General features: G+C 35.4%; 1 protein-coding gene across 2 annotated transcripts in view; it reads left to right on the top strand.

The window, feature by feature from the left end:
- The window catches only part of CCSER1 (coiled-coil serine rich protein 1), a 975,365-nt gene that overhangs the window by 688,427 nt on the left and 259,583 nt on the right, over positions 1-27,355 (top strand). For both annotated transcript variants that reach the window (XM_040237849.1, XM_040237850.1), the window contains exon 8: positions 6,515-6,598. In XM_040237849.1, the coding sequence (XP_040093783.1) occupies positions 6,515-6,598 (84 nt within the window). The remainder of the gene's footprint in view (positions 1-6,514; positions 6,599-27,355) is intronic.

Raw genomic sequence — 27,355 nt, 5'->3', positions numbered from 1 at the left:
TTTCTCAGTGGAGGCTAATGTTTTTAACTATTTCAAAATTATCAGAATACAATGTATCCTGTAAAGAGACTAATGGACACAACTTAACGGTCTTGGTATTATTAATTAATGGTTTCATTTAATTTGACCTTTTATACAATCGTCCTCTCTGCTTAATTTCTATAAATAAAGCCCTGCTTATCCTGCCCCCTGCTTATCCTAGAAATATACTATTTTGTTCAATAACTGGTCACCAAAAATTCTGACAGCAAAACAAGATTCTATGCATGGAAAATGAAAGTCACTCAGTTGTGTCCATCTCTTTACCTTCCTGTGGACTATATAGTCCATGGAATTCTCCAGGCCAGAATACTAGAATGGGTAGCTTTTCCCTTCTCCAGGGTATCCTCCCAACCCAGAGATTGAACCCAAGTCTCCCTCATTGCAGACAGATTCTTTACCAGCTGAACCACAAAGGAAGCCCATGTTTAATAAATTAGAAAGCCTTAGCTTAAGGTATTATTATCATTATCTTGAGTGATGTGGGTCAATAAGAAGTTGTAGAATTTCCTAAGAGTAACACTTGCAAATGAAAAGATAGCCAATATACCACTATGTTTAGGGATGATGCCGTTTACTGATTTGATTTATATACTTAGAAATACATGTCTAAGGTGCTTACTTTGAACACCTTTTATGCCTTTTTAAAATTTTGAATTGCTACATAAACAATATTTTTAAAAAACACAATGTTTTTGTAAATATTCAATGGGATGTTAGTTCATCTCTGAAGTCAATGACATAAAATCAAATCTAGAATGTGTATATATATATATATTTTTAAATTTAATATTTATGTCCTTTTGGCTGTGCTGGGTCTTTGTTGCTGTGTACACACTTTCTCTAGTTGCAGAAAGCAGGGGCTTCTCTTTGTCGTGGTGTGAGGGCTTCTCATTGCTGTGGCTTCTCCTGCTGTGCCATATAGGCTCTAGGCACACAGTCTTCAGTAGTTGCATCGCATGGGCTCAGTACTTGCTGCTCATGGGCTCCAGAATACAGGCTCTGTAGCTGGTAGTTGGTACACGAGCTTAGTTGCCCTGTGGCATGTGGGATCATCCCAGACCAGCGATCAAGCCAGTGTCCCCTGCATTGCAAGGCAGATTCTTAACCACTGGACTACCACAAAAGCCCCTAGAATCTTTTTAAATTGAATGCTTATGAAAAGAACATTTTGTAGCATCATGTAGCAGTTGTTGATACTGAAATGACTTATAAAATATTTTAAACTAAATAAACAATTAGGGTGATGTTTTATTGACTGTGCTTTCAGGATTTGAAAAGCAGGCTCTGTTATAGCTCTGTGTAGATGATTATATGCCTGCACTGGTTTATTTCACTAGCTACCTAGTTGTTGCAGGTAACATGCTGCTTTAATGCTAAGTTAGCATAATGATTACATGAGGTCAAGTGTTTAGGCAGAACTGCAAAATATATTGTTAATTATTGTATATTTTGTGTTTTCTGATCTCTGTCCTTCTGTCTTCTCCTACCATACTCCTATTTCTTTTTTCTGTGTTTTCACTTGTTCATAACAATCTGTCCTTATTTACTCTGACAGAATTGTCTGTTTCCTTTATTTTTTAATCTTTTGACCTTTCCACTTACAAGAATGAGGGAACAGCTTGTAAGTCATAAAATAAAGCCCTCCAGAGAAAGGACCAAAAGTGTATAAATAGAGAGTCATGATGACTCAGTACCAATTTTGACATGTTTTTGTAAATATTAGCCAAGAATTATGTTTATAATTTTACCTGAAGAATTATGTGAAGATTCATGAGTTAGAAATTATTATTTAATTTTTTAATCTGCATTTCTGATTTCAGCATAAGATAATTTTTTAGATGATTTACAGTATCTGCTTGCCTTTAATTTCTTGGAATTTGATTTCTATTCATACATGTTTCAAACAATGAGGTGATTCTAATTCAGGCAAAAATAAATGATAGGAATATATGGGAGCAAAGTCAGCTAAATGAATTTGGGGCAAATTAACCAAATATTCATGTATCTGGCTTTAATTTTCCAAATTTAGAAAATAAAAGTATAATAAGATAATTTTAAAGAAATTATTACATCTGTATTTTTAATTCTCCTGTAGGTTAAATACTAAGAATATATTTATATTACACATGAAATAAATTTGAAAGTTATAATAAATATAACTTTAATCACAAAAATCATACTTCAAATCACAAAATATTTTTTAAATTATCTGTATATATTTTATATACCTATGAGTCATAATTCACACTAATTCTAATTGTAATAATTTAATTTGTCCATATGTTCTGATGATCTCTATAACAAATCATCCCAAAACTTAATGGCTTAAAACTATACTTTTATTTTGTTCACAATTTTACAAGTCAGGAATTTGTGAATGATTTAGCTCTGGCAGTTATGATGAGACACTGGTCAGAGCTTTGGTCATCTAAAGATTTCACTAGGCTAGGTATGTAGATGACTCACTCTCAGGATTGAAAGTTGATGCTGCTGATGCTGGGTGTGTCCTTAAGAGGCTGTCAAAGAAAATGAAATGTAGTTTGTACTTTTTAGCATGACTGCTGTGTTCTTTCTACAAGGGAGGAACTTGAGAGGTGCATTCTAAGAGACCATCCTGGGAACTGAAATCTGATCTAGTCCTGAGAATCACACAGAATTACTTCCATTATATTCACCTGGTCAAGCAAGGCCATAAGACCAACCCATATCCAAGGAGTGAACATTAGATTCCATCTTTCATTTGGAATAGTAGCAAAGGATTTGTAACCACCTTAATCCACCATATTATAAGCTCCATATTTATGAATGATTATTCAATTAGGAAATCTAGAATTGATTTTAGTCCTAGAATCAGTTATATTTGAGTGAGAAACAAAGGATGCCCTAATTGTTCAATTATATATTTTCATAAGTAATATGCATTTAAATTAATGTAAGGTTAATTGGTTACATTAGCCTGTATTAATGGATGTTAATAGCATTATTTTAAAAACCAAGAATATTAAAATCTAGTTAATTGTATACACCAAGAGAATTTCTAACGTAATAGAGCGTTCTATCAAACATGTCCAAGAATTTTGCACAGATAGTGAGAATATTGAGGGAATATTGATTCATCTGAGAGTAGCTTTCATTTAAGTAACTATTGTTTAAAGGTTTCATCTTGTGTGTTAGACAGATATGTCTATGAATTTTGCCAAAAGTACATATAACAACTAAAAACAGAACTGTAGGTGGCCAAGATTCATTTGCAAAGTTATTGATAAAGAAAAGACCTTTATAATGTCTTTGGCTTCTGATGTCATATGATAAATTAAATTTATGTGTATTAATATACATTATTCCTTAAGTAAGTGCAAATGGTATATTAACACCTACCTGATTTAAAGCTGTGAGATTAAGAACTTTTTGAAAAAACTTTCCAGAGCTGGGAGGGGGAAAGGTCAGAGAATTGTGTAAAGGCAGCTTGTTTTTGGAAAATAATTTTGTTTACAATTTATGTTAGCCACAATATAGGTAAATCTTCATTTTAAATGAATTCATTGACAAAATATCAATTAATATACAAAAATATTGTTGCAAACATTCAGCTAAAAAACAGTAGATTCAGGCTAAGGCTCAGATTCTCTTTCAATAAAGGACTCGCTACCCAGTTGCAACTCCTGTAGTTAGCTAACTGCCTCCAGCTGAAGTCAAGCTCAACACTGGGTGGTGTGAGACAATAGATTACCAGCAGCAGCTGAGATCTAGCTCACGTGGCAGCTCCCAACCAATGACTGAACAGGGAGTGGGAGGTGGACCCACCCACTTTCCTTCCACAGGGCATTCCTCTCATAGGCAGTCTTGGAGTTGGAGCTCCTGGTTTAGCTGGTAGAGAATTTGTCAGGCATGAATTCTGGTCCACTGTTCCCCTTTCCCAATTCTGATTCTTCTTTTCTTATCACATAGCTTTATTCTTTAATATTATCTTTTAAACCCTTTAGTAAACCTTTGGTACTTTTAGGGTTTCCCTGTTGGCTCAATGGTAACGAATCTGCCAGTGCAAGAGACACAGGTTCAGTCTCTGGGTGGGAAAGATTCCCTGGAGAAGGAAATGGCAACCCACTCCAGTTTTCTTGCCTGAGAAATCCCATGGGCAGAGGAGCCTGGTAGGCTATAGTCATGGGTTGCAAAAGAGTTGAATATGACTTAGCATTTAAACAACAACAATCCTTAACCCTACCTCAATATTTGTTTCCTAGAGAAAAGGTGATAATATTTTATTTTATGAAGGGGGTTAGTTCTTCTTAAGTGAGGTATTAGGCAAGACTGGAAATATATAAGCTCTGGTGGCTCAGTGGGTAGAGCGTCTGCCTCCAATGCGGGAGACCTGGGTTCGATCCCTGGGTTGGGAAGATCCCCTGGAGAAGGAAATGGCACCCCACTCCAGTACTGTTGCCTGGAAAATCACATGGACTGAGAAGCCTGGTAGGCTACAGTCCGTGGGGTCGCAAAGAGTCGGATACGACTGAGCAACTTCACTTCTTCAAGTACTAAGCAGTAGAGTTTTTGTCAGAGTTTATGATCTCCTATTATCAATCTCTACCATAATGTCCATGGAACTCAAAGAAGTTAGTTAATGAGCAGGAAGCCACAAAGAGAGTTTAGTGAAGTACCCAGAATTTGCCCTTAGATACCTCTAAGAGACATGATTTTATTACCTACCTTTAAGCCTGCAATCTTTTTCTTTGCATTTTCGAGCAAGCTAAGCCTTTTTACCATTAACATTGTAACCTGTAACATTTAGACTCTGTGAAAATAAATATTAAAATGATAAGTATAAGTTCTAGGAAAGCCCATGATTAAGGGAAGAAAGAGGGCCGCTATGAAATAAAAGTGACAGAGATAATTAACATCTCCCGGTCAACTGGCTGTCTGAAAATGAAAAGAGGTATTAGTAAATTTGAATCATATATTCTGTATTGCTTAGACTAAAAGTAGAAATTAGCACCATAAGAACTATAATAAACAAATACTGTTTTCTCTAATTCATTAGCTGTGTTCTTTCTTGTCAACTCAGATAAAGATCTGCTCAAGTGGGTTAGGGAAACAAGCAAACAACCCTTGAAGTGTTTAGTGTTGTATGAAATGATGGGTGATTTAGAAAATGTGAACCATGACTTCATGCTCAAGGGAAACATAAAACGACAAGGGAAAGCTCCCACCCAGAGTAAGGAATAATGTTTGGAATGCCTCCTATATCATGAGAAACTGTGGGCAATAGAAGCATTGCAGCCCAGAGATACGCATGTATCTACACAAGAAGACATGAAAGAAACTGCATTCTGCAGCTATATTCTGTAGGAATGAGCACAGGTTATAAGAAAGTTGGAAGTGAAAACATACCATTCCAGAAATGTGCAAGTAGTTGAGAATGAAAGGCACCATATGTTGTGCTAAAGAGTTTTGACTTTTTCTTCCCCCCTCTGAAAGAAATGATTAGCTGTTACGTTGAGAAATGATGTAATTAATTCCCATTTAGGAAAACTTCTCTGGCAGATGGGAAAGGTGATAGTCATAGAACCAGTTCAGAGATTTAATGCAGTAAGTCAGATATGAAGCAATGGATACCTAGAGTAAATCCATGAGAAATAGAAAGGAGTGAGTCCAAGAAATACCCAGAAGATTGAGAACAAAGAATCGGGTACCAGACTGGGATCAGATTGTGTATGAGCTGAGAGTATGGGATGCTTTTCTGGCTATTTTTAGAAATAAGATAATGGTAGGAATACATGGAAATAATTTTTGAAATCGGAAGATCATGAAATTTGAGTCGGAATGTCTATAGGATATTGAGTGTATGCTCAATAAATAATTATATTTGTGGGCTGAAGTTTGGAAGATAGATTTAGATTAAGTATTTGTAAGTGAGTTTCCAGCATAGGATAATAGAGGTCACAGATGTGGGTGTACTGTAGGCATGGAGGCGGTGACTGAGGGTTCATGCAGAGTGACAAGGTTAAATACTCAAAGACAGAGCTCTAATGAAAGGGAAAAAAATGTTATAGAGCTATCATTAAAGATAAAGGCCATAATACAGCCATTCATTTGAGAATGAATATTTAATCATAACAGGAAAAAATGATAAAGTATCTCTTTTGAAGTATAATTATTTTTATCCCACTGATTATGTATGCACAAGAATAGGAGGACAGAATTTAGGATGAATCCCTGATTTCTGTCTTTGTCCAATTTCCCTTTGTCCATTTTGTTATCTATCAGAAAAATGTGCATATATCATATATAGCATAATATCTTTGAATACATTAGTTTGTTTTGAAACAGAGTATATTATGGAAAACATCAGATTGTAGAGGAACTTTGTTTTGTTAGTTATATGCAGTTACCTCCCACTGCGTGCGACTGACCTTTCTTATCAAGAGTGAAGGGAAAGGGCTAAGTCTATTATGCTGTCTCTTTGATGTTTTCATAGGATATAATGAAAGATGAATGCTCAATGCTGAAGCTGCAGCTGAAAGAGAAGGATGAACTAATTTCCCAACTTCAGGAAGAACTGGTAAGTGTGAACAATAGTTGTTCCATGGGTGTATTTTCCTTGCAAGGCTATTTTCTCTAAACAGTTTAACTTATTTATTAACACTAAAATTGTTAGTGTCTTATAAACTGTTGATGATTCAATTTTATTATAAATTTTATAATCCTACAGTAATGAAGATTTGATGCTCTGAAAAGAGAATGTTTGATAATATGTATTGAACTTGATATTATTGCAGAAATAGATTACTGACCCAATATTTCAATTGTACCTATCAAAAATTATGAAGAGTAAGGCCACATTTTATTTTGTAAAGTGCAAGACTTAAGTCCATACTGACATACCTAGAGACACAGTCAGGTAATATGAGGTACCGAGTAGTTTTGCAGACAAAAGCCAATTTTACTTAAAGGGTACCAAAACTCTGTTAACCTAATGAGACTTTGTCAATAAAAACATATAAATCCCCAATTATCTAAAAGCTATACACAAACATGATATTGTAGTTCATATTTTCTGTTTTTTTTTTAAGATGTGACATCACAAATGTATTAAATCATAGTTTTATAACATGAAAGCACATTTGGTAGGTAACAAAAATAGCAGTGGGCATTATTTTTTAAAGTATGTGCTGTCAACAAATATGATATTACATATATGAATAGTATTTTGTAATATAACACATTTAATCTGGATAGCAATAAAGAATTCTCCAAAACAAAAATGAGAAAGTAATGAGAACTTTAAAAAAAGTTTGAGTTCTTAAGAATACCAGTAAAATAAAGATATACAATAAGAGGCCCTGACTTATTACCCAAGATCAAGAAAACAAACCCCAGTCAATGACGTTCTTTATGATGATTTAAGATTTGACTACTTTAACAGTGATGTATTATGTAATTATTAAATACAATTAAATGACAAAACAATTTTCTAGACCATCACGCTTCTGAGAACTTTTCTGAGAACATATCAGTGAGATAGCAGACAAATTTAGAGCCAATTTTATTGACCCTTGACAACTGACGACAATTTTACTGACAGTTGATCTTTAGATTGTGGTTTCATGACTGGGATTATTGCTGATCATCGGCCCTCTGAGTGTATTATTATCGCTGCAGAAAATGCATTAACCAGTATTTAAAATAGTAAAAGCATTACAGACAAAAGGAGCATATCTTACATTACTAGGAATAACCTTTTATAAATTTGTTTATAATATAAACTTTATTACACAAAACATTGCTATATATTACCTTATAAGTATATATTATGTAATCAAGGTTTGAGTTGAAGAAAAACATATATAGACATTTATGAATGGATGCAGAGAACTATAATTTTTAACACAGCAGAAAATGTTTGAGCTTTGTCAGAGAATACTTGTTTTGGATAATGGATGGAGAAAGAAGTGTTCATTTTTCCCCGCCTGCATTGAAAAGAAAGAAATATACAAGAAATCAGATCTTTATGTGTTGAATGACATGAAAAGGAAAATGATTACCTCCAGAGCCCTTGTCACATAGCCAGAATTAAGATAATTTAGTACCCCTCCTTCCATAAATGTCCTCTGTTGGTTGATCTAGTAAAATGAGACACAGGTGTTGCTTTTTCTTAAAAACAAACAAACAAACAAACAAACAAACAAACTTGAATTACTAAAAACTGACTTAGCTTCTAAATTTTCTTAGGTAACTGTCAAGGTACCATTTTAATTTGTGCCACGCAGTTTACATAGTCATCGTAACTAGTTCACCAGAGGGCAATGTTAACTTTTGAAAATTGTTTGTTTCATAAAAGAAACCTGCCTAAATAAAAAAGTGTTTAGATGATTTAGGAATTTAAGGAAGAAGAAACATTGTTAAAAATCATCATTAGAACTGCACTTGGAGCGTGGACAAGGTGCCAGTCCCCTCACAGTAATATAAGCCACTTGAGCCCATTGACTACAAGGTCCTAGTATTTCTAATTCTGATAAGTAACTTGTGACATTTTGACAAAGTAGACATTGAATTTAACTTTTCAAATTTAAATACGTAAAGTATAAATTTCAAAACATTTTAAAAACCAGTTTCCTATACCCTGTTACAGTAGTCACAATCTGTAATAATTTAGTTTAGCTTTGTTTATTATGCTTTTCTAATTTCTTAACCATTGCTATTATCATAAGCAGTTTACCTATATATACACACTATAAATCAAATTTATATGTAATTATACAATAAGGAATTTATATTCAACTTAATAATAGTTTTATTATTTATATTGTTTATAATCATTTAGTCACACTTTGATATTTTCAGGAGTTTAAAGAAGTTAGAAGCCCTAGCTAAAGAGCCTGGGGGCAAAATAAATGTTTTTAAATTACTTTCTAAATTTATTTTTTATTGAGGTAACGTTGGTATATAATAGCTTACATGTTGCATGTGGACAACATTACGTTTCTGCTTCTGTATAGACTGCAGTGTCCTCCCCACCAAAAATTTAGTTTCCATCTGTCACTGTACAGTTGATTCTCTGTATCCATTTTTCCCTCTCCAATAGCTTCTTCACCTCTGGTAACCAACACTATTTCTTCTATATCTATATACGTTTTTGTTTGGTGTGTTGCCGCTGCTGCTAAGTCGCTTCAGTAGTGTCCGACCTGTGCGACGCAGTGGACAGCAGCCCACCAGGCTCCTCTGTCCCTGGGATTCCCCAGGCAAGAATACTGGAGTGGGTTGCCATTTCCTTCTCTGTTTGGTGTGTTAGGGTTTTTGTGTGTGTGTGTTTTAATTTTGTTTTTTAGTTTTTTGATATTCCACATATATGAAATCATATACTATTTGTGTTCTCTGATTTTTTTTTTTTTTACTTAGCATAATACCCTCAAGGTCTATCCATGTTATAAATGGCAAGATTTCATCCTTTTTTATGGCCGAGTGATAGTCCATTGTGTACATCGGCCATATCTTCTCTATTCATTCATTGATGGACACTTAGTCTATTTTCATATCTTGGCTATTGTGAACATAAGAGGAAATTTATCTTTTTGAATTAGTGTTTTCATATTCTTGGGATAAATACCCAGAAGTGGTATTACCAAACTCAGGTTTGTTTGCTCACAGCTTGAAAGCTGATACTCTTGAGTAGCAAGTGTCAGTAGAAAGGAAAGGTGCTATAATCAAAAAAGCGAGCTATCTGGGGAAAAGGTAGAATTGTGTCCTGAGCCCATGGTAGAGAGTTCCTGATTTTTTTTTCAACTGCTTTGTTTTTCATTCTTTTTATCTAAGTGTCAACAGGTTAGACAAGGCATAGTGTGAATGCAGAAATTAAGATAAATTACCTAGTAATCTCATTCCTGTAATTTTACTATTTTAAGGTTAGAGGGAAACAAAAATAGACAAGCAGGAAAGGGGGCAGAAAAGCTGCTTTCAGATGGGATAACTGGAGCCTGGTAGTTAATTTTTTTTGTGGAATCTCCATGCTATTTTCCATAGTGGCTGTACCAACTTAACATTTTCACTAACAGTTTAGAAAGACCCCCTTTTCTCCACATCCTGTCTACAATGTTATTTCTTGCCTTTTTGATAATAACCATTCTAACAGTTATGACATAATAACTTACTGGGGTTTTGATTTGCATTTCCTTAGTAAACAATGATACTGAATTTCTTTTTATGTGCCTCTTGGCCATTTGTATGTTGTCTTTGGATAAATGTCTATTCAGGTTCTCTACCAATCATTTTCATTGGATTGTTTGTTGATACTAAGTTGTATGCTAACCCCTTGGTTATTGGTTATTTGATTTGTAAACTTCTTCCATTCAGCAGCTTGTCTTTCATTTTGATGATGGTTTCATTGTGCGAAGATTTTTAGTTTGCAGTGCAATTTGCTGATTTTTCTTCTTATTTCTTGATATGTCTCCTTAGGCAAGGGAAAGATATTGCTAGAACTAATGTCAGTGTTTTGCTTATGTTTTCTTCTAGAGTTTATTGTTTCAGGTCTTACATTCATTTGTTTAATCCATTGTGAGTTTTATGTGGTATAAGGTAGTGGTTCTAGTTTTTTGTGTGTTTTTTTGCTAGTAAAATTTGTTGAAGAGACTATCCTTTGTCCATTGTATGTTCTCTGCTCCTTGTCATAAATTGTGGCCATACACAAATGGGTTTAATTCTGGGCTCTCAATTCTGTTCCTTTGATCTGTGATTTTTTTTTTTTTTCTGCTAGTACCATGCTGTTTTGATTACTATGGCTTTGCATTAATTTGAAATCAGGGAGTTGGATAACTTCAGCTTTGTTCTTTTTTTCTTAAGATTACTTTGGCTATTTGAGGTCATGTTTGATTCTATGCAAATTTTAGAATTTTTATTTAATTTCTGTGAAACATCTTTTGGATTTTGATAGACTGCAGTCTGTATTGCAATTTGAATCTGTAGATTGTTTAAATGTCCATAAAATCTAAAGCAGTGTTGTGCTCACTCAGTCACGTCCAACTCTTTGAGACCTCATGGACTGTATCCCAGTAGACTCCTCTGTCCATGGAAGGGACAAAATACTGGAGTGGATTAATATTTCCTCCTCCAAGAGGTCTTCCTGACCCAGGGTGGTGGTGAAGGGGGGATCTTCCTGACCCAGGGTGGTGGTGAGGGGTCTTCTTGACCTGAGGTGAAGGTCAAACTTGTGTCTTCTGAGTCTACTACATTGGCAGGTGGGTTCTTTACCACTGTGCCGTATGGGAAGCCCCCATGCTACACTTGATCTTAGTCAAAAGGCCAAGAAGTGATGTTAGCTTTTCCAATTCATGAATTCAGAATATCTTTACAGTTGTGTCTTGAATTTCTTTTAATATCTTTGGTGTTTTATTCCTATGTGTAGTATCTGTCCTCTGCTGACTCATTGTTAACATACACAAGTACAAAGGATTTTTGCTCTTGTTCCCTATAATGTTATTGCATTTATTATTCCTGTGTATGTGTGGAATCTTTAGGGTTTTCTGTAAAGAAAAATCATATCATGTATAAAGTGGCAATTTCACTTCTTCCTTTCTTGTTTGGATGTGTTTATTTTTTCTTTCCTAATTTCTCTGACTAGATTCAATAATATGTTGAATAAGAGTTAGTGAGAATAGTCATACTTGGGTTATTCTGGATTTTAGAAGAATAGCTTCAGTTTTTCAACATTGAGTATAATGTTAGCTGTGGACTTGTCATGTATGCCCTTTATTGTTTTGAAATATGTTCCTTCTATAATCTCTTTATTGAAAGTTTTCTCTCATAAATGTATATTGAAATTTTGTCAAATGCTTTTCTTCATCTGCTGAGATGATACGGCTTTTAGCATTTTCTAAATGCAGTGTGTCATTTAAGTTTAGTTTTTTTTTTTAGTGGAAGTTAAGCTGCATCTCTGGAATAAATCCTACTTCATCATGTCATGTGATCCTTCTAATGTATTGTGATTGGTTGCTAATATTTTGTTGAGGACTTTTACATCTATGTTCATTGGAGATATTGGTCTATAATTTTTGTATCTGTCTGATATTAATATCATTTGGTAATATGAGTTAGGTTGAATTCTTTTCAAAGTTTTTTGTGTGTGGGGGGGGGAAGAGTTTTAGATGGATATGTATTAAATCTTTTACTGTTTGATAGAATTCAGCTGTGAAGTTGTATAGTCCTGGGTTTTTGTTTTTTTGGGAGGTTTTTGATTACAGTTTCAACTTCTGTACTAGTGATCAGTCTATATATTTCCATTTCTTTATGATTCAGTCCTGATTCTAAGAATGTGTTCACTTATTTTGGATAGCCTTTTGTATTTCTGAGATATCTTAAAGCTTCTCCTCTTTTCTGATTGCATTTACCAGTGTTTCCTTGCTTTCTTTCTCAATGGCTCTAGCTACATGTTTGTAAATTTTTTCAAATAACCAGTTCTGAGTTTGAATCTTTCATATTGCCATTTTAGTTTCTATGTCATTCATTTTACTCTGATCTTTATTTCCTTCCTTCCACACGTTTGGGGCTTTATTTGTTCTTTTTCTAGTTCCTTTAGTTACTTTTCTTATTTAGATTAGAGATTTTTCTTGTTTCTTGATGTAGACCTATATTACTATGAACTTCTCTCATTATCATTTTTGCTGTATCTCATAGATTTTGGCATGCTGTGTTTCATTTTCATTTGTCTTCAGGTATTTTTATTTTTCCTTGATTGCTTAATTGACCCAACAGTTGTTCTGTAGCATGTTTTTCAGTCTTATTTATGACTTTTCCAGACTTTTTCTTAGAATTGATTTTTAGTTTCATAGCATTGTAATTGGAAAAGATGCTGGATTTCAATATTAAATTTGTTAACCTGTATCTCAACATGTAGTCTTATCCTTGAAGATTCCATATATAGTTGAAGAATGTGTATTCTGCTGAATTTAGATGGAATGTTCTGTTTAAATCTATCAAACTGAATTAGTCTGACATTTAAGGCTGTTGTTTTCTTGTTGATTGGATGACCTATCCATTGATGTGAGTGAGGTGTCTAAAGTCCCCTCGTACTATTGTGTTGCTGTAAATTGCTCTTTAAAAGGTCTGTGTGTAATTCTTATACATATTTTGATGCTCATATATAGAGTGCATATATATTATTTGTTACATCTTCTTGATGAATTGTCCCCTTTATTATTAGGTATTGTCCACTTTTTTCTTTCATTACCCTTTTTGTCTTGAAGTCTATTTTATCCGAGTGTAGCTTTATTGCTTTCTTTTGGCTGGCAATTACTTGGAGTATCATCGTTGATTTTCACTTTAAGCCTCTCTGTCACTGGAGGTGAGATGTCTTCTGGAGGCAGCATATATTTGGGTCTCATTTTTTAATCTATTTAGCCACTCTGTTTTGAGTTCAGTCTGTGTGCACTTAGGGTGATTATTGAGGACTGCCATTTATTTTATTTTCTTTTTTCTGATTGCTCTATATCTCTTGTTTGTTTGCTTATGTTTTTCTGTATGACCTAGTTTGATTTTCTATGTGGTTTTCTCCATTCTGTATATTTTGTTTCATGTCTCTGCCCTAAATTTATTTTCTGGTTACCGTGAGGTTTGTATAAAATATCTCGGAGATAAAACCGTCCTTTTTCTTCTAATAACATCTTTCTTACTTTGCCAAATGAATTCCGTCCTTTCCCTCTTCCTCTTTTGTGTTTGTGTTGTCTCAAATTATCCTGCTTTTAATGTTGTGAGTTTATTACCAAATTGAAGTGGCTATTTTTCCCCTTACAACCTTTTAGTATTTAAAAACCTACTCTGAGGAGAGTTGCAGTTTTCTGATTCTATCACCTTTCTCAAAGTTGTATGTGCATTTTGCCTTTTTGTTTGTGGTAGAAGAGCTCCTTTAAGCAGACCTAAAACGGGTTGAGTGGTGAACTCCTACAGCTGTTGTCTGGGAAGGTCTTTAATTCTCTTTTATATCTGAATGATAACTTTTCTGAATATTCTTGGCTGACAGTTTTTATCTTTCAATATTTTGAGTATGTCATTTCACTCCTTCCTGGCTTGTAGAATTACTGCTGAGAAGTCTGCTGATAGAATAATGTGGATACTTTTGTAAGAAACCTTTTTCCTTTATTCCCTGACTGCCTTTAATTTATTTTTCTTTGTTACTGACTGTGGACAATTTAAATATAGTGTATCCTGGGAAAGGTCTTTTTGTATTGAGGTAGTTAGGTGCTCTCTTAACTTCACGGGCTTGTATTAATACTTCCAGTTCCTTCTCTAGGTTTAGAAAGTTCTCAGCTAGTACTTCTTTAAACTCTAATCATTTCTCCTTCTGGATACCCATTACCCTAGTATTTTCCTTTCCTAATGGAGTCAACTCTTACACAGTTTCTTCATTAAAAAAAAAAAATCTTAATTCTTTCCTCATGTAAGCTGTGCGCTCACATGGTTTTTATTGAGTGTATGCACACGGAGTTGAGGAGACAGAGAAATGGTATGTAACTTTTCTTTCTTCTTACAAGAGCATTGGGCTTCCTAGGTGCACAGTGGTTTAAGAATCCACCTGCCAGTGTGGGAGATATAAGACACATGGGTTTGATCCCATGGTTGGGAAGATCCTCTGGAGTAAGAAATGGTAACCTGCTCCAATATTCTTGCCTGGAAAATTCCCTAGACAAGGAGACTTGCAAGCTGTAGTCCATGGGGCTGCAAAGTGCTGGACACAACTATGCATGCCTAACCTAAGCCTAATAACTTCTCAAAGTCCCCACTTCCAAATACCATCACATCAGTGGTTAGGACTGCAACATATGAGTTTGGTGGGGGGTGGGAGGAGCATATGCACTTAGTCTGTAATAAGGAAAAATGGATATCGGTGAAGTCTTATGGAATTCAACCCCTTAAAATCACAACCACTTAATGACAGCAGTTACAGATATACTGTTTTTTGACTATCATAATTCTCTATCAGATTCTAGTTAACGTAATGTCACATCTGAGAATAAAATCAATCACAAAACCCAATAACCTGGACAAGATAACTGCTAAGGGCTACTGTGAATAATTAGATTAGAGTAGGAAATGAAATGATGTGACATAAACTTCACTGAGAATTTTTCAACATGCTGATTGGGCAGGATATTAATTAATTGAAGGCATGGAAAGAACATCCATCAGAGTAAAAACTGAGTTTGTTTTAAATATAATATTTGGCTATATTCAAATATTGGTTACATATAATATTTGGTTATATTTGGTATTCTTACCTTATATGAATTATGTTGATTTATATTGTGGAATATATTGAACTTTTTAATATTAGGAATACCCCTCCCATTCAGCTCAAAGATCTGGGAATTTCACAAATTTACAATTAAGGTATTTAATGCATAAGTATAGGTTTAGACCAAAAGTCTAAACATATGGCTGAAAATGAGAATACTTAATCAGAATCAATTATAATAATGAAAACATTAAAATAATTGCATATTAATCTTAAGTTTAACTTAATTATTTAATGATACAGAGCAAAGAAATTTTTCTCACTTAAGAGTAGGTTTTGAATTTTTAAAGCTGTTTAGTGAAGGTCATGTTGAAGAATACATTGTAATTTTAGTATGAACTTGAGCAACACTGTAAATGTTACCTTCTTGTGCCTAAAATAAATCAGAGAAAAGAAAAGAAAGTGAAGTCGCTCAGTCGTGTCTGACTCTTTGTGACCCCAATGAATTGTAGCCTACCAGGCTTCTCCGTCCATAGGATTTTCCAGGCAAGAGTACTGGAGTGGGCTGCCATTTCCTTCTCCAGGGGATCTTCCCGACCCAGGGATCGAGCCCGGGTCTCCCACATTGTAGGCAGGCGCTTTTACCATCTGAGCCACCAGGGAAGATATAAATCAGAGAAATATATCATTTATATATTCATAATATAACATTTATTCATAATATAACAATTCATAATATAACATTGATGGTGCAGTGCAGCCTTGTGTCTTGTGAGGACAGATTTCCTTGTGAATTGTTATTAATCTTGTAACTGGTTTGAGAAACCTTATAAATGGTTTGTACATTGTGGCTGAAAAGTGTCCCCCATGTATCAGAATTGAAGAGAGTATATTTGGTATATATGGAGCTTCCCTGTGGCTCAGAGGTTAAAGTGTCTGCCTCCAATACAGGAGACCCGGGTTTGATCCCTGGGTTGGGAAGATCCCCTGGAGAAGGAAATGGTAACCCACTCCAGTACTCTTGCCTGGAGAATCCCATGGACGGAGAAGCCTGGTAGGGTACAGTCCACGGGGTCGCAAACAGTCAGACACGAAATTCATTCAAAGTATTTTTAAGTAAGTTGAAGATAATTTACAAATTTATGGAGTCTTCTCCAACACTGCAGCTCAAAAGCATCAATTCTTCTGGTGCTAAAAATGAAGAGTGGTATTTAATTGTCCTAATTAGAACTGATATACCATGCTACGAATTTACTGCTTTGTTTAGCCAGTAATTCAGATGCCTATTATGACAGTAAATACTAAAGTCATATGTATATTAGACAGTAAATTATATATAATTTATGAGTCTAAATTTTTATAACCTACCATTTCAAATTCTCCTGTTTCAAAACTTATTCATTTTCTAGCTGACTAAAATTAAAAGCATCAAATGCTGCTTTATACAGTATGTTTTTTTAAAAACTATATATTTCTATTAAAAAAGCCAGTTTAATGGGTCATCCAAAAGCATAAAGTGTTATGGGCAGTAAAATTTTTACTAAGAATACACTTTAATACAAATGTCAATAAAACAATAAAGAGTAAGACAAAATGAAAATACTTTGCCTTCATAATCTTTGCCTGTTTACCAACTTAGCTTTCACTGTATTCTTGCAAGTATTAAATATTATCAGTTGCCTTAGGTACCCCATGATTCTAGGCCAATCAGTAAGGGTGTGCATTGACTGTGGAATATTTAGAACAATAATAAAACTGACTAAAAGTCTTTTATATTTAATATTACCACATGCCAACAATTCTAAAAGTGTCAAGACCACTCTCTGAAAAGTTTTTATAGATCTGAATTCTAATTTGGTAACTACAAGTTATGGTTGAGTTTTACATTTTACACACACATTTTTTTTCAATTATTACATCTTATTTTTAATCCCTTCATAAGCATTGTAGTTTATTTATTTATTATTTTATTATTGGCTGTACTGGGTCTTCATTGTGAGGGCTTTGGCATTGCCTTTCTTTGGGATTGGAATGAAAACTGCCCTTTTTCGTTCTGGGGTCACTGCTGAATTTACCAAATTTGCTGCTATATTGAGTGCAGCATTTTCACAGCATATCTTTTAGAATTTGAAATAGCTCAGCTGGAATTCCATCACCTCCACTAGCTTTGTTCCTACTGATATTTCCAAAGGCCCCCTTGACTTTGCAATCTAAGAAGCCTGGCTATAGGTGAGTGATTACACCATTGTGGTTCAGTTCAGCTCAGTCGGGTCTGACTCTTTGCAACCCCATGAACTGCAACATGTCAGGCCTTCCTGTCCATCACCAACTCCCCGAGTCCACCCAAACCCAGGTCCATTGAATCAGAGATGCCATACAACCATCTCATCCTCTGCTGTCCCCTTCTCCTCCTGCCCTCAATCTTTCCCAGCATCAGGGTCTTTGCAAATGAGTCAGCTCTTCACATCAGGTGGCCAAAATATTGGAGTTTCAGCTTCAGCATCAGTCCTTCAAATGAACACCCAGGACTGATCTGCTTTAGGATGGACTGGTTGGATCTCCTTGCAGTCCAAGGGACTCTCAAGAGTCTTCTCCAACACTGCAGCTCAAAAGCATCAATTCTTCTGTGCTCAGCTTTCTTTATAGTCCAACTCTCACATCCATACATGACCGCTGGAAAAGCCATAGCCTTGACTAGACAGACCTTTGTTGGCAAAGTAATGTCTCTGCTTTTTAATATGCTGTCTAGGTCAGTCATAACTTTCCTTCCTAGGAGTAAGCGTCTTTTAATTTCACTATCTGCAGTGATTTTGGAGCCCAGAAAAATAAAGTCAGCCACTGTTTCCCCATCTATTTGCCATGAAGTGATAGGACCAGAGGCCATGATCTTAGTTTTCTGAATGTTGAGCTTTAAGCCCACTTTTACACTCTCCTCTTTCACTTTCATCAAGAGGCTGTTTAGTTCTTCTTCACTGTCTGGTTATCTGGGTCTTTAAGATCTTTTCTGTATAGTTCTTCTGTGTATTCTTGCCACCTCTTCTTAATATCTTCTGCTTCTGTTAGGTCCGTACCATTTCTGTCCTTTATTGTGCCCATCTTTGCATGAAATGTTTCCTTGGTATCTCTAATTTTCTTGAAGACATCTCTAGTCTTTCCCATTCTGTTGTTTTCCTCTATCTTTGCACTGATACTGAGGAAGGTTTTCTCATCTCTCCTTGCTATTCTTTGAAACTCTGCATTCAGATGGATATATTTTTCTTTTTCTCCTTTGCTTCTATTCATAGCTATTCATAAGGCCTCCTCAGACAACCATTTTGCCTTTTTAAACTTCTTTTCTTGGGAATGGTTTTGATCACTGCCTCCTGTACAATGTTACAAACCTCAGTCCATAGTTCTTCAGGCACTTTGTCTGTCAGATCTAATCCCTTGAATCTATTTTTCACTTCCACATTATAATCATAAGGGATTTGATTTAGGTCATACCTGAATGGCCTAGTGGTTTTCCTTACTTTCCTCAATTTAAGTCTGAATTTGGCACTATGGAGTTCATGATCTGAGTCACAGTCAACTCTCGGTCTTGTTTTTGCTGACTATATAGAGCTTCTCCATCTTCCACTGCAAAAAATATAATCAGTCAGATTTTGGTATTGATCTGGTGATGTCCATGTGTAGAGTCATCTCTTGTGTTATTGGAAGAGGGTGTTTGCTATGACCAGTGCATTCTCTTAGTAAAACTCTGTTAGCCTTTGCCCTGCTTCATTCTGTACTCCTAAGGAAAACTTGCCTGTTATTCCAGGTATCTTTTGAATTCCTACTTTTACATTCTAGTCTCCAATGATGAAAAGGACATCTCTTCTTTTGGTGTTCATTCTAGAAGGTCTTGTAGGTCTTCATAGAACTGTTCAACTTTAGCTTCTTCAGCATTAGTGGTTGGGGCATAGGCTTGGATTACCGTGATATTGAATGGTTTATCTTTGAAACGAACAGAGATCATTCTTTTGTTTTTGAGATTGCACCCAAGTACTGCATTTCAGTCTCTTGTTGATTGTGAGGGATACTTCATTTCTTCTAAGGAATCCTTGCCCACAGTAGTAGATATAGTGATCATCTGAATTAAATTCATCCATTCCAATTCATTTTAGTTCACTGATTCCTAAAATGTCGATGTTTACTCTTGTTATCTCCTGTTTGACCACTTCAATTCACCTTAATTTATGGACCTAACATTCCAGGTACCCATGCAATATTGTTTTTCATAGCATCAGATTTGACTTTCACGCCAGCAGACACATCCACAACTGGGCCTTGTTTCCACTTCAGCTCAGTCTCCTCCTTCTTTCTGGAGCTCTTTCTTCACTCTTCTTCATTAGCATATTGGACACCTACTGACATGGGGAGTTCATCTTTCAGTGTCATATCTTTTGGCCCTTCATACTGTTCATGGGATCCTCAAGGCAAGAATGCTGAAGTGGTTTGCCATTTCCTTTTTCAGTGGACCATGTTTTGTCAGAACTCTCCAACAAGACCCATCAGTCTTAGGTGGCCATACATGGCATGGCTCAGAGTTTCATTGAGTTAGACAAGGCTGTGATTCATGTGATCAGTTTGGTTAGTTTTCTGCGTTTATGGTTTTCATTCTGTCTGGCCACTGATGGATAAGGATAAGAGACTCACTTCCTGATGGGAGTTACTGGCTGTGAGGCAAACTGATTCTTGTCTGGTGATCAGGGCCATGCTCAGTAAATCTTTAATCCAATTTTCTGTTAACTGGTGGGGCTGCATTCCCTCCTTGTAATTTGGCCTGAGGCCAAGCTATGGTAGGGGTAACAGAGGTAATGGCAACCTCCTTGGAAAGGACTTATGCCAGCATGCTGTAGCTCCCAGGACTGTTGTATTCAATACCACCCTGCCCCACCCCCTGCCCGCTGCATGATAACCCTGTGCAGGGTGCCCAACCCAGTATGGTTGCAGAAGGACTTTCCAGCCCTTATAGACTGGTGGTCAGGACTTTACTGAGGAGGGATCCCTTGTCTATAGACCTTATGTCCAGTGATAAGTCTTCCTACTCTGGGGCATATTTCTGAGACTGAGCATCTACAAAGTTTATAATTTGGACTTCTGCATAGTGGCCATCCTGATGGGCTGTCCAGAGCAGTGTGGAGGCTGCCAAGGACTGGAGTGAGGGGGGTGAGCACATAGAAAGGGAAACCCTTGGAGAAACTGGAGTTGGGTACTATGAAAGATGGCATAGGCTTCAAGGCTCTGAGACCATCAGACAGAGAAATTCTCATAGATTTCTGGACATAGAAGTGAGGTGAGAGACTGGACAGCAGAAAAACCCCAAATCCTTTGCCCTATCTTCCTGGCACTCAAGATAGAATTGGGAATCATCTGACGATTTTGTCTGACACAGCACCAAGTTTGACAGTGGTGGGTACACAGTTTAGGAATGATATCTAGGAATTCATTCCTAGAAGAGTGTGGAGATAAGAAGTGAGAAAGAGACTTTGTTGTGCAGGTGAGGTAGAAAAGAAAACTGTAGTGGAGAGTTCCATACCGAACAGTGAGAGAGCAAGAGAAAGTCAGAGACCCCTTGGGCTTCTGCATGGTCAGGAATCATGTTTCCACCACGTCCCAGAACTGCTGTCCCCTGCATTACAAGGCTGATCCCTAACCACTGGACCACCAAAGAAGCCCAACATTGGCGGATTCATGTCAATGTATGGCAAAACCAATACAGTATTGTAAAGCAAAATAAAGTAAAATAAAAATTAAATAAAAAATAAAAATAAAATTCATATTAAAAAATAAAAAATAAATGAAAGTTAATTTGGAGAACTTTTAGTTATAGAGTTGAAACACACACCAATATAAAGAGTTCATTTTGTGCTTCAAGCTCAGTTTGTGTTTCTAATACTTGTGGTATTACTTATTATATTCAACTGTAAATTAATAGCAAGCAATGAGAACAGTTACTGTAAAGACACAAAAAAATGGACCTTGAGTTAATACATCAATTCTGACATTTAATGTAACCATTTGGAAGTTTTACTCAAGAGCTACATAGATTGAGAACTGAGAATATATTTTTTGGAAAATATTTGTACATTTTAGTTCTACACCAAATATTTTACTGAATTGTATTTGAAGATTTAACTCAACTTTACTTTTAAGTAATTTATGTTTCATTTTAGTATTCTTAAAACTGATGCTAATAAATGGCTCAGATGGTAAAGAATCTGCCTACAGTGCAGGAGACCTGGGTTCAGTCTCTGGGTTGGAAAGATCCCCTGGAGAAGGGAATGGTTACCCACTCCATTATTTTTGCCTGGAGAATTCCATGGACCTAGCAGGCACCCCACTCCAGTACTCTTGCCTGGAAAATCCCATGGACGGAGGAGCCTGGGAGGCTGCAGTCCATGGGGTCGCTGGGAGCTGGACACGACTGAGCGACTTCCCTTTCACTTTTCACTTTCATGCATTGGAGAAGGAAATGGCAACCCACTCCAGTGTTCTTGCCTGGAGAATCCAAGGGACAGAGGAACATAGTGGGCTGCCGTCTCTGGGGTCGCACAGAGTCGGACACGACTGAAGCGACTTAGCAGCAGCAGCAACAGGCTGTAGTCCATGGGATGACAGACCTTCAGTTTCAAAAAGTCACAGCAGGGCAGGATTTAGTAGTTACCTAAATTGTATCTTTGCAAATGCTTATTAAACTACATTATGTTTCTTAACACTTCTAAACATCATGTCTACAAAATTCAATGCAACTATATTTTAACTAGCTGCATTTTTTTCTGGTCATTACTAATACTCATTTTATATCATGATCATTACTTAAAAGCAAGTTCTTAGTGAAGAGGCTTTTAAAAAATCTGTTGCATGTATCCAATATAGTAGTATTGACCTAAAACATAAATTGCCAGTTATTTCTTCAACAAAAAAAAGTTTATTAGGGATCAGCAAAGAATTACAGCTCAGGGTGTGCATTGATGGCAGCCAAGTGCAAGTACCCCCACAGCAAAGAGGGGAGACCTCTTAAAGATGGGGAGGAGGAGTCTGAAAGGTCCGTAGTAAACAGTGAGTTGACTGGAAGAATTCAGAGTTGAAATTGTAGTGGCTTTTCATAGGCTGAATTGTTAGTCTGTGATTGGCTGAGTTCTTCCCAGAAAGAGCTTTCTGTTGGGTTGTGCTCTGGTGGTACATCTGAGAGCTCCTTCTTCTTCCCTTCCAATTCTGTTTCAATTGAGTTTCCTGTTCATTACTTTCTATAGTAAATATATCCATCCCTGAGTTTAACACTTCTTCCTCCTGCAAGCTAAAGACTAACTTGGAAGCCAGATCACTTAAAAAGTTTTGAAAAGTTAGATATCAAACCTTCTTTATTCTAACTGAAAGCAAATATCGAAAATTATATTGTTACTTGAGTGCAGGTAAACATAATCAATTTTCTCCAGACGTTTAAAGTGCCATTTACTTTATTTAAATGTAAGCCTGGCTTCCATTTATTAACATTTAAATAGAAAAATATGGGGCTTCTTTAAGGCTGTTTTAGAATTGATGAATTTTTGAAAATGAAAAGCAATTGAAGAATTGAAAATACAGCATTATATATAATCAGATCACTACACATAAAAAGAGGGGCCAAAAATAAGAGAGTAAGTAATACATATGGCTAAATAGCACTTTATCAAGAATCTGCAGAGAAAAGTCATTTTGATTAAGTGTTAAAACATAGAACTCAAATTGAAAAAAATTTTATGCTCTTGAAGCTTTAACAGCAGAATAATTCCTACTTGATAAGATTTTTTTTCATGCAAAAAGTGTTTCTCCTATCCTGAATTCATCTTAAAAATAATTCCCCACTTGCTCTATATTCTATTGTAGTTTATGGTATTATTTCATGCCAGTCATTTTAAGATAGAATATTACAGGTCCATGGATGATTTACATAAGTACAGACAGCTGTAAGTACTTTTAAATCCTCTTTCTTGCTCATATTTAGGAAACATTAGGAACAGAAAAGAAATAGATTAGGCATACTTAAACATTATTAAAGTGTCAGGCTATTTTCCCTTTCTCAGGTGAATTAATTGCCTATATTCCAGAAAAGGCTTATCTCGGCAATAATTACTCTTCTCATCAGGTCTGCGAGACAGATGTACAGTGCAAATATGACAGTATCCCATGATACATATGGGGATTCGCCTTGAGTTCCTTACACTCTCCAGTACCCTGATGAAAAACTGCCAAAAAAGATACAGTCTGTGATATTCTACCTCCCTTGCCTTGGCAATCTTACATATTTGTTTGAGTCTTTACCACAAAACGCTGTAGTTTGATATAGGAATGGGGAGATAATTGCCAGTGTGAAGGTGTTTTACCTTAAAGACATACATACATGTTTTTAAAGAAATATGCAGCTATATTATGGACAACTTAGGCATGTAGCTGAACTTATAAATATTATAAAGTTCTTGGATAGTTTAGACTTTAAAATTCCATAAGGGAGGTCATACAACTCAGTAGGCTTCTCTTCATCCTTTTATTATACCAGTTGCTTAAAGTAATTTACCAAATAAAATATGTAAGTAGTCAATGGGATATAAAGATAGCTAAAACTTAGAACTGGGGGGAACATGTATAAATATTGTTCCTGAATTCCTGAAGAAATTAATAATATGCATAAGAAAAATATATAGTGTGTGTATATATGTTATGTTTGTAGATACATGTGTATAAATGTAAGTAAATTACATATATAAAACATTTTTATAGAACACATGTAATAGTCTACCTCAATAGAGTATCTTCAAAAATTTGAAAGCCAATCTGAGCAAGGAACTTTGACTGCAGCAAGGGTTAAACTTAATAATAAATTTGTGTGGTCTCTCTCAGGGAGCTAACATTCAAATAAAGGAGATAGACATGAAGAAATAATTTTAGTTAAAATAGCCATAAGATACTGAGATCTTACTCTTTGACACATGCTCTGAACATTTTTGGTTTATTATTAACTTGAGTTTTTATAATAAAATTGAGAAGTACCCGTTATTACTTGCGGTTCATCCAGTTTAAAACTGAACATCAGAGCAATTAAGTCTTTGGTTTAAGTCTCTGTAACAAGTGATAGAATTTGAAGCAAAATCTGATTCCATGAACATATTTTTTCCCTACTACATGTAACACGTTTATAAATTATGAAACAGAGAGGTTAATGCCATACAACAGGATACCACAGTTTTCCTTCACTACTTATCAATACCATAATAAATACAATAGTTCTTATTCATCGATTAGTTAATCTGGTAATAGCAGTCAGACTTGAGGTCAGGGCAGCCAAGGGCATGATATGAAACAGGTAGACTTAGAGCAGTTACCTATGACACTTCTCACGGTCTTGGAGGGGAACAGAGTGGCTTTCCTCAGAAAAGACAAAGGACATTATAGGCATATATCATTTCTGTTACCATGTCCTTTTTTATGGACATGCCTTGCATCTGAGTAAGGACACTAAATGAACCCTGTTTTTTAAAATGTTCTGGTGAAACAGAATTTAAATGCAAAATAGCTGCCACTGTAAACAGTGATGATAAAACAGAAGAGGAAAACGGAACTATAAAATCATGTCAAGACTGAGAACTGAATTATAGAAGCAAAAAGGAAAGGGCAAAGTCAAAATCGATTCTGATCTAAAATATTCTAGAAATGAAAGAAACAGGGACCAACATTCAACAAAACAATGAAAAAACGTTCAGACATTTAAGTAGTGCTGTGTAGTTTACTTCTCATTTTCACAAGAAAACTATTTGAAATAATAGTCTGACAGTTCTCAAGCTAATTTTTTTTTTACAATAAATGGTCTGTAATGTGAACATATTCAAACATTTAGCCTATAGTTGTGAAAACACAAAAAAAAACCTGTGTTATATGAATTTATATGAAGCAACTAAGTGCCCAGATTATGTGTCAGTATTACACTAGAAAATTTGCTTATATATCTCTTCCTCAGTCATAGTTTTTTCCTTGTACTTGAGGAAGTTAAGTTTTAAACATGTTAAATTGCTCAGAATTAAAGAACTGCATGATGTCATTTAAAGAATCTCTGATTGTTTGCTATGGAGAAGGAAAGAGTATTTCACTGTGTATTGCTTAGATGGTTTCTGTTTGTAGCTTGCACAGATTGAAGTATCAGGCTGAAAGGAACACAGAAAATAGAAACCATGTAAAGTCAGTGATTATAAGGATTTCTGAACTACTGGAGTTCATGGAATTTGGTTGCTTTGGAATGAGAGTTATTTAAAGTTCTTAAAATTTCCCAGAAAATATTGGAAATTTTGCTTTTATTAAACTCTCAATTCCTAATACCTTTTGCAGCCCTTGGTTTGTTCAACAGGCAACCAACATTAACTTGATGGAGTGCTTAAAGGCTCCCAGAATTTGAAGCTACTGTGCTCACCATTTTTCCCCCTTTCAGTTGCATAACTTTTGTCAATTGCCCTTCATGGTGAGCAAACTAGCTTGGTAGCAGCATTAAATAAATTATTCTTCTAAATTGACTGTACTTTAATTAGAAAAGTTGAAGTAAAACACATCTAACTCTAATATAATAGATGTCCAGTTGACAGAAGCTTCTCTTTCCATTGTCTTTTGTTTTAGTTTTATTCATTTACTCATCTGGTATTCCATTTACCGTTCCCAACTACGCTATGAATTACCAGTTTTGTCATTCTCACTGAGTTGCAAACAGGGAAACTATAAAGTTCAGCACAGCTAATGAACTTTCCCATTAGCTAATGAGCAGCAGATGAAAGCCTGAGGGGTGCTTCAGGGTGATGCTACCCTGCCTTTGCTTAAGAGACTTCCTGCTGGATAAGAAAAGAGAAGCCACATTTTAGAGGAGGGAGAGGAGAGGTAGGATAGAATCAGCTGAAAAGATATTTATTTATTGATGTTCACTTCTTAGCTAATCTGACTTTCTGACTAGAAATAGGTACTATCCCTTGTTTTTCTACCCTTCTGTACACTTTGATCTTATCCTGAAATTCTATCTTGTTATAAGAAATCTGTAACATTATATAATTTTCTGAACTCTGTCAAAATAGGCATATTTGTTTAGCAGAAAAAGCAAAACTGCTAGACAGAAGACATGGTGCCTGTTACATTTTTCAAGATGGCTACATAATTTGAGTTTTATCTTTAGTATGCTTCAAAAGGCAGGTGCTTGGCAGGTTTAATGTCATCATTCTGATATAATTGAACTTAAGGGTGGATGATTGGATGAATATTTGTTGTTGTTAAATCAACAACAAATGCTGTTTCTCCCTATTTGCATATTGTAACAGAGCATATTTTTTGCATAAAATCTTAACTAAATATTAAGTAAAATTACTATTTTTAAATTTTTGATGAACATTATATAAGTGGCAAAAGAGAAGAAATGTACTGTCCATTTTTCCACTATCCAAATATGATTCTTCTAGATATATTCAAGTGTTTTTCCTTCCTTTTTTATATAGTTGAAATGTTTTTAAAATTATGTATCAACACATTTTATGTCTATTTTCTTAAAAAATTTCTCAAAACTAACATTGCTGAAATAAAGGACAATACATTCTTTTTCACAAGTTTTAGGTATTGCTACTTAACTATTTAACTTTTTTTAAATGTAGTGGTATAAGCTCAAGTTGGTTTAGAAAAGGCAGAGGAACCAGAAATCAAATTGCCAACATCCACTGGATCATCGAAAAAGTAAGAGAGTTCCAGAAAAACATCTGTTTCTGCTTTATTGACTATGCCAAAGCCTTTAAGTGTGTGGATCACAATAAACTGTGGAAAATTCTGAAGGAGATGGGAATACCAGACCACCTGACCTGCCTCTTGAGAAACCTGTATGCAGGTCAAGAAGCAACAGTTAGAACTGGACATGGAACAACAGACTGGTTCCAAATAGGGAAAGGAGTACACGTCAAGGCTATCTATTGTCACCCTGCTTATTTAATTTATATGCAGAGTACATCATGAGAAATGCTGGGCTGGATGAAGCACAAGCGGGAATCAAGATTACTGGGAGAAATATCAATCACCTCAGATATGCAG

This window comes from Oryx dammah, unplaced genomic scaffold (genome assembly GCF_014754425.2).
Source record: "Oryx dammah isolate SB20612 unplaced genomic scaffold, SCBI_Odam_1.1 HiC_scaffold_3, whole genome shotgun sequence".
NCBI classification, from domain to species: Eukaryota; Metazoa; Chordata; class Mammalia; order Artiodactyla; family Bovidae; genus Oryx; species Oryx dammah.
This window is presented reverse-complemented; position numbering and strand designations above follow the sequence as displayed.